At 35.5% G+C, this 15686-nt stretch overlaps 2 protein-coding genes across 2 annotated transcripts; both read left to right on the forward strand.

Moving 5' to 3' along the window:
- Positions 1-422: 422 nt before the first annotated feature.
- On the forward strand, positions 423-4689 carry LOC147867744 (uncharacterized). The gene is made up of 9 exons (XM_087315553.1): positions 423-557; positions 718-783; positions 1849-1929; positions 2070-2123; positions 2939-3007; positions 3627-3689; positions 3778-3857; positions 3932-3997; positions 4392-4689. Exons 1-9 carry the CDS (start codon positions 510-512, stop codon positions 4417-4419), a joined length of 555 nt encoding a protein of 184 aa, XP_087171679.1. The 5' UTR covers positions 423-509; the 3' UTR covers positions 4420-4689.
- Positions 4690-11755: 7066 nt separating this feature from the next.
- On the forward strand, positions 11756-14627 carry LOC147867745 (FKBP-like peptidyl-prolyl cis-trans isomerase family protein). Its single transcript, XM_087315554.1, has 5 exons — positions 11756-12318; positions 13263-13372; positions 13664-13772; positions 14114-14190; positions 14306-14627. The coding sequence occupies exons 1-5, from the start codon at positions 11895-11897 to the stop codon at positions 14423-14425; spliced, it is 840 nt and encodes a 279-aa protein (XP_087171680.1). The 5' UTR covers positions 11756-11894; the 3' UTR covers positions 14426-14627.
- The last annotated feature ends 1059 nt before the right edge of the window (positions 14628-15686 follow it).

The raw sequence follows: 15686 nt of genomic DNA on the forward strand, positions 1-15686 counted from the left end.
AATGAGGGGTATAAGGGAGGGTTTTTTTGTGGAGTGCAAGGGCTAATGCCATCGAGTGGATTGAAAACTGGCCACGAGGAGGATATCGTGTCGAGAAAGACCCTCCTGGGGAGGATGGGTATATGTCATTTGGTCTGCCCACGAGATGCCCCACGAGAACTTTGAGAATGAATTCCATGAAGGCACATTACATTACATACACGATACTGAAGAAAGAACCTTGGAAAAACCTACCCCCTCTGGGCTCTGTGCACCAAGAGAAGAAGAAGAAGAAGAAGAAGAAGAAGAAGAAGAAGAAGAAGAAGAAGAAGAGAATGGGGGCTGGAGGGGCATTTGTTTTGTAAAATAAGTGAAAGGGTAGTTTCTGTAAATATAAGAAGCCCTCGCATATTCATTCATTCCCCTTTCCCTTCTCTTTTCTTCTCTCTCTCTCTCTCTCTCTCTCTCTCTCTCTCCACAATTGCAGTAGAAAGTTCTGTAGCAGCAAAATCGTTCGATCGAGCTCCGCGATGGCTTCTAAAACCCTTACCATAGGCTCTCCTGCTCCCTACTTCCAGGTGCTCATCATCATCATCATCATCATCATCATCTTCCTTCTTTCTTCATCTTCTTTCTTTGATTCTTTGTTTCTTTGTTTCTTTGATTTTGATTTTACCTCGCACACAGTTATTTACCTCTTTTCTTTTCTTCTTGTTCTTCTCTCTCTCTCTCTTGCAGCTTCCGGAGCCTTTGAGTGGAATCACATGGAAGCTTGATGATTATTCTGATAAATCCGCACTTCTGGTATGAAATCATTCTCTTTCTCCACACACACACACGCAGGTTTTTTTTTTGTAAACAAAAATACATGCTTTTCATCACGATAAGGAAATACGAAACAACCTACGTTGTTTATGTTTTTCGATTATTTTCCTTTAACTTCGCTAGCTTCTTTGAGAAAGTACTGAACATTTGATCTATGTGATCACGAGTATGACTGGAAAATTGACCTTAACATTCTGAAACACTCCTAGCTCTACAAGTACGCTTATTTGCTATGCCTAATGATATTTTCAAGTTGCATAGTGTGTGCTTCAATATGATCTTGAAGAGGACCCCTTCCTAGTTCTATTATGGTACATCGCACTAATATATGCAATTGACACACGTGTGTATGTTATATTATATGTGTACTCATATTTGGATTTGATAGTGTGTGATTTGTAAATTAAAATCCTGAGATGTTGTTATGTTTGGGGAACTTTAAAAAGATTAATATACCAAGCAGTGATATTGCAATAGAATGACATTTTTTATTTTTGGCATCCATATCCTCTAACGCAATAAGAATGATACAATTTAAAATTAGCTTTTTTTTTTCTCGATGATATGTATCATGTCACTTGTAAGGTTAATATTCTTCATCAATCATAGCAGATAATGATACTGCAATTTAATCAGAGTCACGCTCCTCCTAAAATTAAGTAGCATTATTTCACATACCATACATTTTAGGAAAAATGTGAAATTAAAGCTTAAAATTGGATGTTTCACCTTTTGTCTTAAGAAAGAGAGGATTGATTTGTTGAAATTGAACTTAATGCTTTTAAACTTCTTAATATTCATGTTATTGCAAGCTTTATAGGAGTCACTTTAGATAAAATAATGCAAACCCAATCCTAAAATATGAAAAGATTGGGAGGTAATGTGAGAAGAACAACTTAAAACTTTAAGATGGAATCTTAATGCACTGTGGCTTGCTGCCCCATGTAAGACTCTAGAGCAAAGATTATTTATTTTTCAAGTTTCATATTTATGATGCACATGCCATGGATGTTAACATCATATTTTTAACATTTTTCTGCTCAGGTTATCTTCATTTGTAACCATTGCCCATATGTTGTTCATATCAAGGAGGGTTTGTCAGATTTTGCAAAGGAATACTATACTGTATGTTGATCATTTCTGTCTTTCAAGTTGTAGCTGAACACTAATGTTGTAGCTTTATCTAAATTACCAAGATATGTTTATACAGAAATAGGTCAATATTGTGCTGATGCTTGTTCTTCTTTTCTCTGATTGATGTAAAGAAAGGACTGGCTATAGCTGCAATCTCCTCCAACTCAGTGAAGTCACATCCACAGGTATGGGCATATCGCTCAGAACTCTTATTTGAACCACTGAACCATTTCTTATGAAATAAAAAATTAAGGAAAAAATAGACCCCAATGGCTGTTTAAAGAATTACCTAATTGTGTGAAGAAATGTATATATTGCAACTCGCTAGTGGTACATATGCCATAGTTTTTGGCACCTGATGTCTTATGTGTTGGTTAGTTACATAAGCGTTTATAAGTGGCTGATTCTATGATTCTGTCAAGTGTTGGTTACGTATGTATTAATGGTTCTGTCAAATCCTATTCCACACCTGTATCATGCTATTTGAGATTTAAGGAAATGTGAATCAAACACATAAACTTTATCACTCTATTTTAGATTTAATCAAATTTGAATTAAACTCTTAAAATATAGCTTTTAAAATTTAACTCTTAAAATTTAAAGTTGAAAGTATAAAATGTAGAGTATAGATTGTAGGTAAAATAATGAACCCCTAACTTCAGAAGAGAACTCTGCAAATGAAATAGTACAATGTTTCAAACTTTCTCCACAATGTACTGAGCTCATAATAATAATCTCCAAGCTAATATTGACCCCTATGTGCAAAAGAGGATTCCTCTGCAAGGGAGTTAGTACACTTAGCACAATGTATCAAACTTAGTACACTTTTTGGAAAGTCTTTTCACAATGCTTAAAGTGTTTCTACGTTGAAAAGAAATATGGATTTATCAATTATATATATCTTAGTGTATTGGGAATATATTAGTTCATAATCCACTTCAAATGTCAGATTGAATCTGAACTCGTATGTTCTCTTTCTTTTAAATATTTTATATTTTAGGATGGGCCAGAGTTCATGGCAGCTGATGCAAAGAAGTATGACTATGTCTTCCCATATCTCTATGATGAGGTAAGATTTCTTACGGAACATTACTGGATTTTAGAATTGTAATAAACTGTTTGCATTGTTTTGGGTTAGAGAAAATTAATGATCATTCAAATGGGCTTTTGCAAGTGAGGCGTGGATATGCATCTCAGTGCTTTTGTAGTTAATCTGGTTGCATCCTGGAAAGTTCAGTTCCAAAAATGTCTTATTTAAATGTCACAAGATTAGGCATTTTCAATAATAGGGGTTCTGAGATCTCATCTTATCATGGTCCAGAAAAGTTATGTGTGCATTACAAAGATTACTATGTAGGTCTCGACTCTCAGGATAAAAATAAAAATTTAAAATAAAAATTATCCTGTAGATAGGTTTATGGTTCATATCATTTTGGAATATTGATTGCAAAAACACCGTCCAAAAGATAGATGCGTGCTTCACGTCACCAATATTTTAAAAATCATCCAGTAGACAGCATTGTGTTTTCAGTCATCTTGGATCCATTTCTCTTAAACTCATCCATTAAAATCTTGGATGATTTGTGCTTAAAGTCATTCAGTAGATAGAACTATGTTATATTGTCTAGTTTATAAAAGTATTTCAGATAAACTATGCTTAACTATGTTTCCTGATTTGATTGATACAGTCACAAGCAGTAGCAAAGGCGTATGGTGCAGTGTGCACTCCAGACATATTCTTATTCAGAAAGGTATAATCCACGTTCTTGGTAGATGTTTTTGGATCAACGTGACCTTTATGACCAATTCTTTACCTATTTTTGAATGCCCTTTGATCAGGAGGGTGATAAATTTGTCCTTGCCTATCATGGACAATTTGATGATTCTCGTCCTAGAAGTGGAAAGCCAGCGAATGGCCAGTAAGTAATAATACTAGCTTGAAAGTGGAATTTAGCAGCAGTCTCTTATTTGTAACCATCTATGTTTGTCATAGGGATTTAAGAGCAGCAGTGGACTGTATATTGAATGGCAAGGAGATAGACTTCCCTCAAAAACCATGGTAAAGTATTTTGTTCCTATTTTTAGCAGTTGAGCTTATTGCATTTAGCCTAGCTCTAACCAACCCATCATCACGATTCAGGAAAAGAATAAAGGTAGAAACAATTTGTTGTTACTAAGCAAATTGTAGAACATGTTATATTATGTTTCATTCCAAAGAGTTGTGGCTGATGAATATGGAATTTGGAGCGCAATACAGATGCTAACAACCCTGAGAACTGGAGATTTGCAGCTGAAAGCAATTATAAATGCATTTTCATATTAAAATTTGTGTGACAAAAATTTGACACCGAAGAAACCCAATCAAACCATGTTATGGCATAGAGGATTCTAATTAATGTTATAAGGTATGACTCACAATATGTTAAATGCTTTCTTTTATCTTTGTCTTGCAGTGTTGGGTGCAGCATTAAGTGGGGATGAGTGACGAACAACACATTTAGTGAATAGACATGATTTTAATTACAATAACTAAGAGTTCCGAGCATTTAACAGTCAATCGTTGTAAACTAATGAATGTGAAGATTGGATGGTGAATAAGCACTTACTGTGCATATTGTTTATGAATTGCATCCATGTATATTAATTAGTAGGTGTTTTTCACTCTTAAGTGTATGTGAACAACAATGCAATGAAATGCCCCCTACAATATCATATTATAGTGCTTTATATTGAATTTGTTGGTTTTTTGTTTTGATGACAAATGATACAATCTATGGTAACAATGGCAACAGCATTGATCTATAATTTGAAAATTTGGAGAGAGTTTAAACAGTTATATCATTGTATGCACATTATTCGTGTAATTAGATCTGTTTTCACTTCAAGTACTTCCTTCATTTGAATGGCTGTCTACACAATTCTTTCTCTAAAAGCTCAAATATATAATTGTGGTGGTATAGTTGAAAAGCTAAATAGTAAGGCTGCGATTCTTCTTCCTCTGTTAGTTTCTGGCCTTTTACAAGTTGTTAAATAGCTCTGGAGTTCATTCATTTCATGAAATTATGGAGTCGTTTTTATAAATAGCTTTAACAATCAGTACATAAGATTTATAGCTTGCAAATTCACATGCAACTCGTGTTTTTAGACATTTTGGAGGTATGACCCCTAGTTCATTTATCATTGAATAACAAACCTTGAGTAACCTTGGGAGGCATCATCCTTATTTCATTTATCGTCAACTAATATCATTTAGTACCCCTAGTTTCTCTTTATGCAACTATCAAATTCAAAGCATTCACCTATGTGGCAATCTAAGAGATGTGGAGAGAGAGACATGTCATCCAAAATCCAATGAATAATTTTCTATCCAAACCCGATAAATAAATTTCATATATTAGTCCCATGTATACTACTCATTCACCACAATAATACGAATTGAACTAGGGGTTATTCCTCATTGGTATGTTTATGAATCTTTTAGTGATGGTTTATATTACTAGCAAGAAACCATAAGAAAATGTGAAAATTCACAAAAATGTTTAGCTACAAACCCTGCTCAAGAGCATTGAAAGAAAGATTAAAAAATTGTCACGAAAATACCGTGGATAAAGAGACTATGCAATGACTACTTGGGAGAATGCTTGAACAACAAGAATTCACTTAGAGTGGGTTGATTCAAGACAATGATATCCCCAAAATCTAAACCAATTGAAAGATCGCATGTGTTGTGGGGCAACTTTAGGAACAAGACTAAATATCCCAAAATTCGTTCAAGAATGAAGTCTTGGGAAATGACTAGAGGTGTTGTTGTATCCTTTCCAAGGAGTACTTAGCATTGTTGCAATTCCAAAGTAAGTGGTTAGCTGATTTGGAACAAATTCTATATCTCATGCATCTTGCTGTTGCAATGTGAATTTGTTGGAGATTTATCCCAACCGGAAAAACCCCAAGTAAGCAACATGAAAAAGTTTATTTTATGGCAAATCAGTGGGCCAAATTCTTGTTGAATGCTTTTCCACTGAGTGGAATTTAACTACTATCTATAATTGATCACCATGTTGTTTTATGCATGGAGAAGGAAGAAATAACCGATATACCTTGTTGGCTATAATTTCGTTTAGAGGTAGAGTTGTGCGACGAATAGTCAATTTCTAGTCATATAAAGGATTTTGTGTCTCCAGTGGTGAAAAAGGCACTTGATCATGGACCAAAGTTGTCACCAAACCACCTATACATGAGAAATTTCTCTTTGAGAATGACATAGTTTTTACCTATTTGCCCCCACACTAAACAAGATCAGGACCATCATTTCTCATTGGAATCTAGACTTGATAAAGACCCTTTTTAGAAATAAAATGTAACTTTTTGAGTTCTTGATCCACCAATGTAGAAGGGATAAGAGGAGTCAAATGATTACTCTCCAATTGCATCAAATTAATTGATCTTGATCTCATTCTATTCCACTACATATGCTATTTGATTTCTTCCAATTTTGAATTAATTTTGTGGTAATAAAACCTTCATCTTACAAATATTACATATCACGAAGGTGATGGCCCAAGTTCCAAAGAAGTTTGATTTCATGCGTCTACACATACATCCAACAACATGTTTTGCCTTCCAAACTACTTTATGGTCTCTAACATTATGTTTGAATATGCTCTTTGGACTAATTGTTAATTGAAGATTGAATTGCATATATAATTTGTAAGTTGATTGAACTATTATTAATCTCAAATGTAGTGGCCAAGTTGCAAATTTCTAGTAACTTGGGTTTTGGAAAACAAAAAAATAAATAAAAGAAATTCTAATAACTTAATTTTTATCTTCAGTTAATGCAATAACCATTTGCCTTGCTTGTTTGTGTTCTAGGCTCTAGCCTAGTAGATACCCAAGTGGCTTCTAGTTGATCTAGATTGATAATATCTAATGCTTATAAAAAGTTGTGCCACACATACACCTTGAGGGGTAGTGGATAATATCTAATGACAATAATATATTGTGTCACACATACACATCGAGGTGTAGTTGATATATCTAACGACAATTTAAGTTCTGCCACACAACACATTGAGGGGTAGTTGATATTATGTAATGACAATGACTATAATAAGGCGTGCCACCGTGCCATGCATGCACATTGAGGGTTTGGAGTAAACAAGTAATTGTGTTGTCAAGGTTACATGATTGTAAAGCATCCATAGCAATGAGCAGGTGTGTGGATCATTGTGAGACAAAAAAAAGTATCATCAATGTAGGCCTGAATTGTAAAATGCTTACTATTGGACAATGGCAAAACTTGGAAAAAACCAACTTAAACTATTTTGTCCATTGGTAGAAGAAGTGGATGTGTTGCAATTGCAAATAAGATGGTACTTGGGGACAACCATGTCTTATTGATTTGAATGAGGTTTATGACTCTGTTACATATCCATAAAGAATACATGTTGATCTTTTTGGCGTAAGCAGATGATGACATTTGACCATTTTTGTCCAAATTCTAATCTTACCATTGTTGACTCGATAAGGTCCTTTTGTATTGTGTCAGAGATTTTCCTGCATCAACTTCCATAGTAAGTATATATTATATTCTTTTGTATATTTTGCATATTCTATTCCATTGTTAGGATTTGCATTATTAGTAGTGATATGTGTCCCAGGTATAACCCATATTGGTTCATTTGGATTCATTTAACTTGAGGTTCTTTACTTCTATTGGTTAACATTTTGGCCACTAGCTTGTAATTTCCCTGTTTGTATGTTAGGCCTTTGTTCGGCGAATATCTCACAAAACTTTCTTTTAGGAAAGAGTTTAATTAGACCTTTTGTCTAAGAGGATGCTATAGTTATTCCACAATGACTTGTTTATCATGCACAATAATGCATCTTTTAGCATATACCAAAGTTCACACACAGTTCTAAGGTGATTGCATTCCATCTTTAGGCTTCTCATTTCTCAAGACCTTTCAATGCTTTTGTAGTCCATCTAATGGGAAGGGTAATCCTAGCCTATTTGCTTCTCCTTAGGTAATCATGGGCTTGAACACGTTGTTGTGGAAATCCATGGCTTGCGGGTCAGCTCGGGCGGGACCACCGGGGTCTCAGACCGGGGAGAAAGGTGATGAGAGAATCAAGCTTCGTTGGTATCAACTACTACGACTAGGGCTCTGGCCTAGTTGTCATCTCTTCATGTCAATGGCTTGGCTTGTCAACTTCGTTTGGCTTGGTCAGTCAAACCAGATCGACTCTTAGTCATTCAGATGGGTCCCGCGGGCCCCCGACCATAGATACAACAACACATTTTACATAGATACAACGCATTATGTATAACTATATGTATATATAAACGACATATTACATCCACGACATCGAGCCGAACGACAACAAATTGGGTACGACGAATATCCTCTAGTGAGCACCCAATCGGGGAGCTCTCGAGCTCGCTCAACGGTTGGACCAAAAACTACCAAAACCTTGAGAGCGTTCGAGCTCTAGAAATATAGAGAACAAAAAAAAGCTATTGACCACAAACCCTAAGCCCCTAGAGAGGACTAAAACCTAAGAGAGAGAGAAAGACCAAAAACCGGGGAGGAGATAAGAAGAGCCCCTTCACCTCCCTTTATACTATATAGATCAAGGAGGGAGGGCCATTAGTAGTTACCCCACTGCCCAGTGCGTGTGCATGTGCACTAATGTACACATCACATTTACTCCGGACAACTCTTTTGTCCACTTCTGCACCCTTACATTTTCCGTTATTCTCTCTTTTATTCCTATGTACATTTTCTCATGTGCATTTGCAAGTCGTTGCACATCCTCGTTTTATTCGTTGTACCCGATTTTCTCACCGTTGCCGGAAATCTTCATGACAATGTGACAAAAGAATTTCTCGAGCACTTTAAACCTCTTGAATTTTTACAACACTATCTCTAAATATTCTTGGAAAATAATCCACACATTTATTTTATTTTATTTAAAGAAGATTTTAAATAATCCCACACATTTAAGTGCTAGTTGTTGTTGGTTATTAGTCCATATCCCTTGCTAAGTTTTTAATTATTTGATTGTTTCTCTTTATTTAGAACTTTGTAGACTTTTAACGATGTCTTTAGAGGAGGATGCTTGTTGCCCAGTGAGATTTAACAAGAAAATACCATGAATACGTGAGATTTAACAAGAAAATACCATGAATACGTGAGATTTAACAAGAAAATACCATGAATACGTGAGATTTAACAAGAAAATACCATGAATACGTGAGATTTAACAAGAAAATACCATGAATACGTGAGATTTAACAAGAAAATACCATGAATACGTGAGATTTAACAAGAAAATACCATGAATACCATTAAACGCTTGAGTGGGATTAAAACTTGCTTCTAAATTAACAATCTAGTAGAACTTCCTTTGCGTGTATAAAACATTATATAGCCGACTAATTTGTTTGCCCAAAAAATTAGTATTGTTAATGTTCTTGAACACAAACAAGATTTGGTCCATTGAGCTAGTAATTATTTCCATTTTCCAGGGTTATAGTATCTTATAGCTTCCCCTTATATTATAAGCAACACACTTCAATTCAACATACTAGGTTCATTCAAGTAGATATTAGTGTCCCACAAGATGCAAAACTAATTTATGCTACATGCTCACAGAGGACAAGCAAGTCTTGCTAAACTTGTTGCAATTGATCACAAGAAATGTTTATGATTCCTTGAGAAATTTAAAACTTCCACCCAAACTAGACATTGATGTCTTATCAATTTTTGATAATCTTTCATTAATGATCATGGCAAAACATGAGTGAGACTCTTGTAAAACAATTGCTTGGGTTTTGCTTCATTCAATAACACCTTGTAGAAGCCTCAAGCATCAAACTACAATCCACTTAATGTATATTGTTAAGGAAAATAATGTTATACTTTTTAGTTTTAACAGCTGTGTAAGGCTTAGTTTTCTAACTTAAAATATTGGTCATAGGACAAATATATGTAAGAAACTTGACCATTTTGTAGTTTGTGGAGGACTACCATTTATTAGGTAAAAATAGTTAATGGCCAATAAGATTGTAATGTGAGAGGAACCCTTTAGGTTTTCCAACTTGCATAAAAGGGCAAGCGCTCTTATGTAGAAGGCGTCTTTGGGTGCCCAACTATGGGGCTGATTTTTGGATCTCATTCTACCCTTTTTATATTCAATAAGAGCCACTTTTCTTGTTAAGTATCTAACATCCATGATCCAGGACAAGAACCATGAAGACATCGTCACAAGAATACATAGAAATATCAAAGGAACACTAGAAAAAAGGGGGAGATAGTCTCACCCTAAACTAGAGGGCAAATGACCTACCATTTGGAAAATCGTCTCAAAGACTGTCCTTCAACCATCATTCATCCTCTCATTTTGGATTAGCTTCTTTCTTCTTGCTAGACATAATGATCATTATTTACTAGCTAAAGTTTTACATAAAAACTTGCATTCACATTGAAACTAGTACCACAAATTCTTCTTCAAACCCTACTTTCTATGCCATACACATGCTCGCTTGCTTTGTCTTTCACATGTGTGAATGACTTCTCTGTGAAAACATATATTTGTACTTGATGTGGGCGCGGTGGATGTAATGCATGCAACATCAGACAACGGCAACGACAACAACAACAATTGTGGTTAAAACGGTAGGGGCTACAACTACTACAATGACAACAATTGTGAAGGCGATGGAAAGCACTCACTGCTTCATCAACAATGGTAGAGCTTATGCGTCTCCCTCTCAACTATTCTTTTTCTCAATGTTTCTCTAGAAATATTGTGATGATAATGTAACTATTCTTTACTACCACTACATGATGCAATAATGTGCATCTTTAAGATGGCTAATGTTCAAGTAGTACCTCTAATCGAAGACATTAAGAGTATCGTGAGTAAAAGGAATGAATTTAAAAGAGATGGCCGAAGTTTCAACTGGACTTGAATTATGGGTGCAGGGTAGTTCACATCTTCATAGATATGTCTATGTCACCAAGTCTTTCTATGAGACAATGCCTAGATCGTGATACAAATGACACTCGTGATGAGTGCTACCCAAATTAATAGGTACAAACTAGCTTTGCATTCGTGCCAGAGGGAATACAGTTTACCATAAAACCGTAGATAGAGGAGGAATACCTTTGAGGGATGGTGAGGGTCAATGAGTGAATGGAGAACAAGAGCTCAAGCCATTAGGTGTAGGCACAACGAGGTTGAATTTTCAGCGTTGTTTCTGTTTGACCCGAGGTTGATCGATGTAGCCATGAGTAGGTTGAATTGAGCTCCCCAAGAAATGGGAGAAGAATCAAATCTTTGGCTACATGCCTAGTGAAGAATGAGCCGTCGACTTGTGGGTAGGGGGGGAGTCGGGACCCTTGAGGCCATTACGAAAGTGAGTCTACAAACCCAAAGCATTAGTTACATACATACATTTATACACATACAAGTATACCAATGGATACACATACACATACACATACACATACACATACACATACACATACACATACACATACACATACACATACACATACACATACACATACACATACACATACACATACAAAGCCTTAGAATTAGAAACCAACATATACATATGCATTTGTGAACACATATACATATACATGTACATATACTGTTATACATATACATATACACAGCCTTAGAATTAAAAGCCCACATTGACGGGGAGCTATGTATTTGTGGACACATAGACATATACATATACATATACATGTACATATGTATATACATATACATATACCGTATACGTATACATATTCAAAGGCTTAGAATTAGAATACCAGACTGACGGGAAGCTATGCTTATGTGGATATGGCAGCTCTGATGAAGAGCTTCTAGAAGCTTTCCAGAAAAACAATTCTTGGGACCCGTCAGAATCCTGTTCATTCTCCAAAGCTTCGATGGACATGGCAAAATCTTGGAACTTACCCATACGCCATAGCATCGAAAACTCTGCTAAGACCCACCTTCCCTTCCTTCCCCTGCACTCAAAAAGCTTCAAAACACTGCTAATTGTTTCTACTTCAGAACCCAAATCATCACAAAATGTGGTTTTAGAAGAACCTATGAGTAGTGCATCTTCTGGTTCGTCATTATATTTGCATGATCAGAAGAGAGAAGGTTTTTTTATGAGGAGATTCTTGGCCGTTTCTCTGCTTTCCATGGGATCTGTCATTGCTGAGCCATGTTTGGCAAGTCCAGATAGTGGTAAAGTTAAAGTAGGGAAGAAAAGCCCTTTCAATGAACAGAGGATTTTAGAGCAGAATAGAAGAATGCAATCCCTTAATAGTGTTCCAGATGATTTTCCAGGTTTTGTTAGAGAAGGTATTTATAGCTTCTAAATTCTTTTTTTGAATTGGTTTCATATAATTTATCTTTAAATTCTCGTTAATTATACCAATTGCCATGACTTGCTTTATGTCTTATCTTATTGTCAATGAAACATTTGTTGTTAATGCACTGCTTAGTAATGAATTTGTATAATGTTATTTTGCCCATGGGAATGTGAACAATGCACCAGTTACCATGGCTTGTATCATGTTGTCTTTGACATTGCAATCACCATTAATGCACCTGTTAATCATGAATTATAATAAATATATCATGGAAATTGGTAATAATGAAACTCTCATCATAAGTTTTATCATACCTAAGAAATTTCTACTATTCTGCATACTTATCATGGACTAAATCATATTGTTTGCTCATGGAGATTGCTATTATTGCACTTCTTATCATGGATTTGGTCATATTTTCTTTCATGGTTATGGTCATTAATGCACTAATTATAATCATGGTATATGGCACCATGATAATGCCATTAATGGACCTTCTGTCATTGTGTATTTTGTATTTTTCAGCATTTTGATTTTCTCTGATTACACTACTTATCATGGATTCTCTTCGCATAATTTGTTGACCATGGCAAATGGTTCAATGTCTTGCAAGTTTTGGTTAGTTGGATGCCTTTAAATACGTACATTCTTTACTTGGTGTACAAAAGTCATAGCCAAAATTCTTCTTTTTAGTCATGACTAAGAGTGACTGATTTCTGAAATGTTTGATGGTAACACGTGTAGTTTGAAGGTGTGATTCTTAACACATATAGTTTAAGGCGTAATTCATTACACAAAGGTAGTTGCATGTTGCAAGTCATAACATAAGGATAGTTTCCAAGCCAATTCATTACATGAGAGTAGTTTTAAAATGTAATTCATAACAGAAGAAGTAGTTCCATTGCTAGAAAAAACATTTGTTTGCATGAACAGGGTATAATGTGAAAGTAGTGACAACTGATAAGTATGTGAAATGTGATTCCGGGCTTCTTTATTTGGACATCGAAGAAGGTCAAGGAGATTTACCTAAGGAAGGCCAAGAGGTAAGAATTTTGGTTTGTTATAATGCTCATCCTTGTAGCTTTTATATGGGACACATACACGTGCGAAAAATCAAACAAAAAGCTTCTATTTGTGGAATTTTTAGTGGAGTTATATGTTTTGGATATTACATGTGCTCTTCTTAGAGGAATATTCCCTCGAAGAGATATGCTTGCTAGAGGAACACTCCCCCTAGAGAGATATTCTTGCCTGAGGAATACTCCTCTCAAGAGATATGATTTGAGAGTAAATATTCCCTTTTCCTTGATCTTTTCCCTCTTGCTTTGTTTCAGGTTATATTCCATTATATAGGTTACAATGAATCGGGTCGCAGGGTTGATAGTACTTATCAACAAGGTCGGCCAGCTAAGAGTCGACTCGGCATCAAAGCGATGATTCCAGGTCTATTTCTCTAAACGCAAATAACCCTTCGTGTCAGCATAACAAAACATTGTAATGTTCGATTGGAACTCAGAAGCTTATGATTTTAATGCTTCTAGTTATGAATTTCGTTGAAATACGATGTTCTTTGTGTCCAGAAGCTAATTTCGTGAGAAGGTTATAATTTTGAACGATTATTCAATAAAAAAAATGTGAAGAAGAAGAAGAAGATAGAGAAGATAGAAAAGCATATGAAATATTGATCTTTGTCCCTGAATGCTTATAATTTTGAGAAATGCATGATTTTTTGGTAAAATAACAAGAAGTATTGTAGCAACTCATTGAGATTAATCCAATGGCAGGGTTCGAGGAAGGTATTCAATCAATGAGAGTGGGCGGAAAGCGGAGGATCATTGTTCCTCCTGAGCTCGGCCCCCCGGTAAGAGAAGCCATTCAATAACACACATCTGTTGAGTTCTCACACACACAAAATAAACATGTATTTAAAAAGAAATTTGTTAGTTGAGATATATATAGCACTGGTTCTTTTTCAGGTTGGACCATCAACGTTCTTTAGTGCCAAGCAATTCGAGGTGTTTGATGTTGAGCTTCTTGAAGCCAAGGATTGTACAAGGAGAACCATTGGGTTCTATTCCGATGTTGTTTGTGAATAAAGTTATGTTCTCAAGGGGCTTGTATCGATGATACGATCATTTTTGTGTCAAACATCTATACATAGTTCTTCATTTTGCCATGCTTCTTCATACATAGCCTTTTTTTGTAGCATGTGAAAAAACATGCCAGGGTGAGAAGTGGAAGACACCTGGTGAGGATTGTGGAGGAATTCTTTTTAAAGGAAGATTTATTGCTCTCTAATCGGGTTTGTAGACTGGATACATTTTTGATATGGTAGATTCAAATGTCAAACTTTGCATTGGGCAACTCGATCCATACGAGGGCGAGGAAGGATAATCAGAACACAGAAATGATGGAGTTAAGCTTGAACTAAGAAATGTGGATCCAATGGAAGTTGAGTATGTCAAATGGAGAATAAGCTCAATGTTGAGAATGTCAAATGGGAAATAAGCTCATGTAATATACATGCATAGGATAAATGTGATCACAAAGGAGACACTTGCAAATGTGATGATCCTTGCATTTGCAAGATGTGGCCATGATGGTGACACAAGACTTACAAGGTTCTCATTGTTGTGAGTCCAAGATGGTTTGCTTAACATGAAGTGAGGCTATTTGATATATCTCATAACGAGCACATTTTTATGTTGGTTTATCACATTAGGGAGAGATAGGTGGGAGGTGGATTGCAACCTATACAAGGCGCGTGTGCACTGTGCACACACACACACACACACACACACACACACACACACACACACACACACTCACTCTCTCTCTCTCTCTATTAATTACACAAATGGAACAATTAGACTGTGCCAAGAACTTTTGCCAACATTATTCATGACATATTCATCAATGAATGCTTTGATGATGATGATGTCGTTAATGATCCAACTTTTTATGTTCTTCGTATTCTTCAAAGATTAGCATTATGTATATAATTTCTTCTAATCTGATCGCATTTGCTGTATTGGTGGCCACAAACATCAATAGGCTTAAATTTTGATCTTATTCATCTCAAAAGTCAATCTAACAAAGTCTTCTCCAAAGTTTGTTATACATAAAAATAGATTTCTCCCATTAATCTGGATTACAACAATCTTTCCAAGTCTCATTCATGTTTTTTATCTTTAAACTTCTCATCCTCATAATAGAAAATCGTCTTTCTTATTTACATTTTTCTGGATTAATCAATGTGCACGAATCTTTCCCAAAATCGTTGTATAAGACTTATGTATACTTTTGATTTGCTCAAATTGTTATGCAACAAATGATGACACAATGCAATAATCAAAT

This window comes from Azolla caroliniana, unplaced genomic scaffold, assembly GCF_043228905.1.
Source record: "Azolla caroliniana isolate FFs.n. ecotype wild unplaced genomic scaffold, voAzoCaro1.0.p SCAF_2, whole genome shotgun sequence".
Taxonomy (NCBI): domain Eukaryota; kingdom Viridiplantae; phylum Streptophyta; class Polypodiopsida; order Salviniales; family Salviniaceae; genus Azolla; species Azolla caroliniana.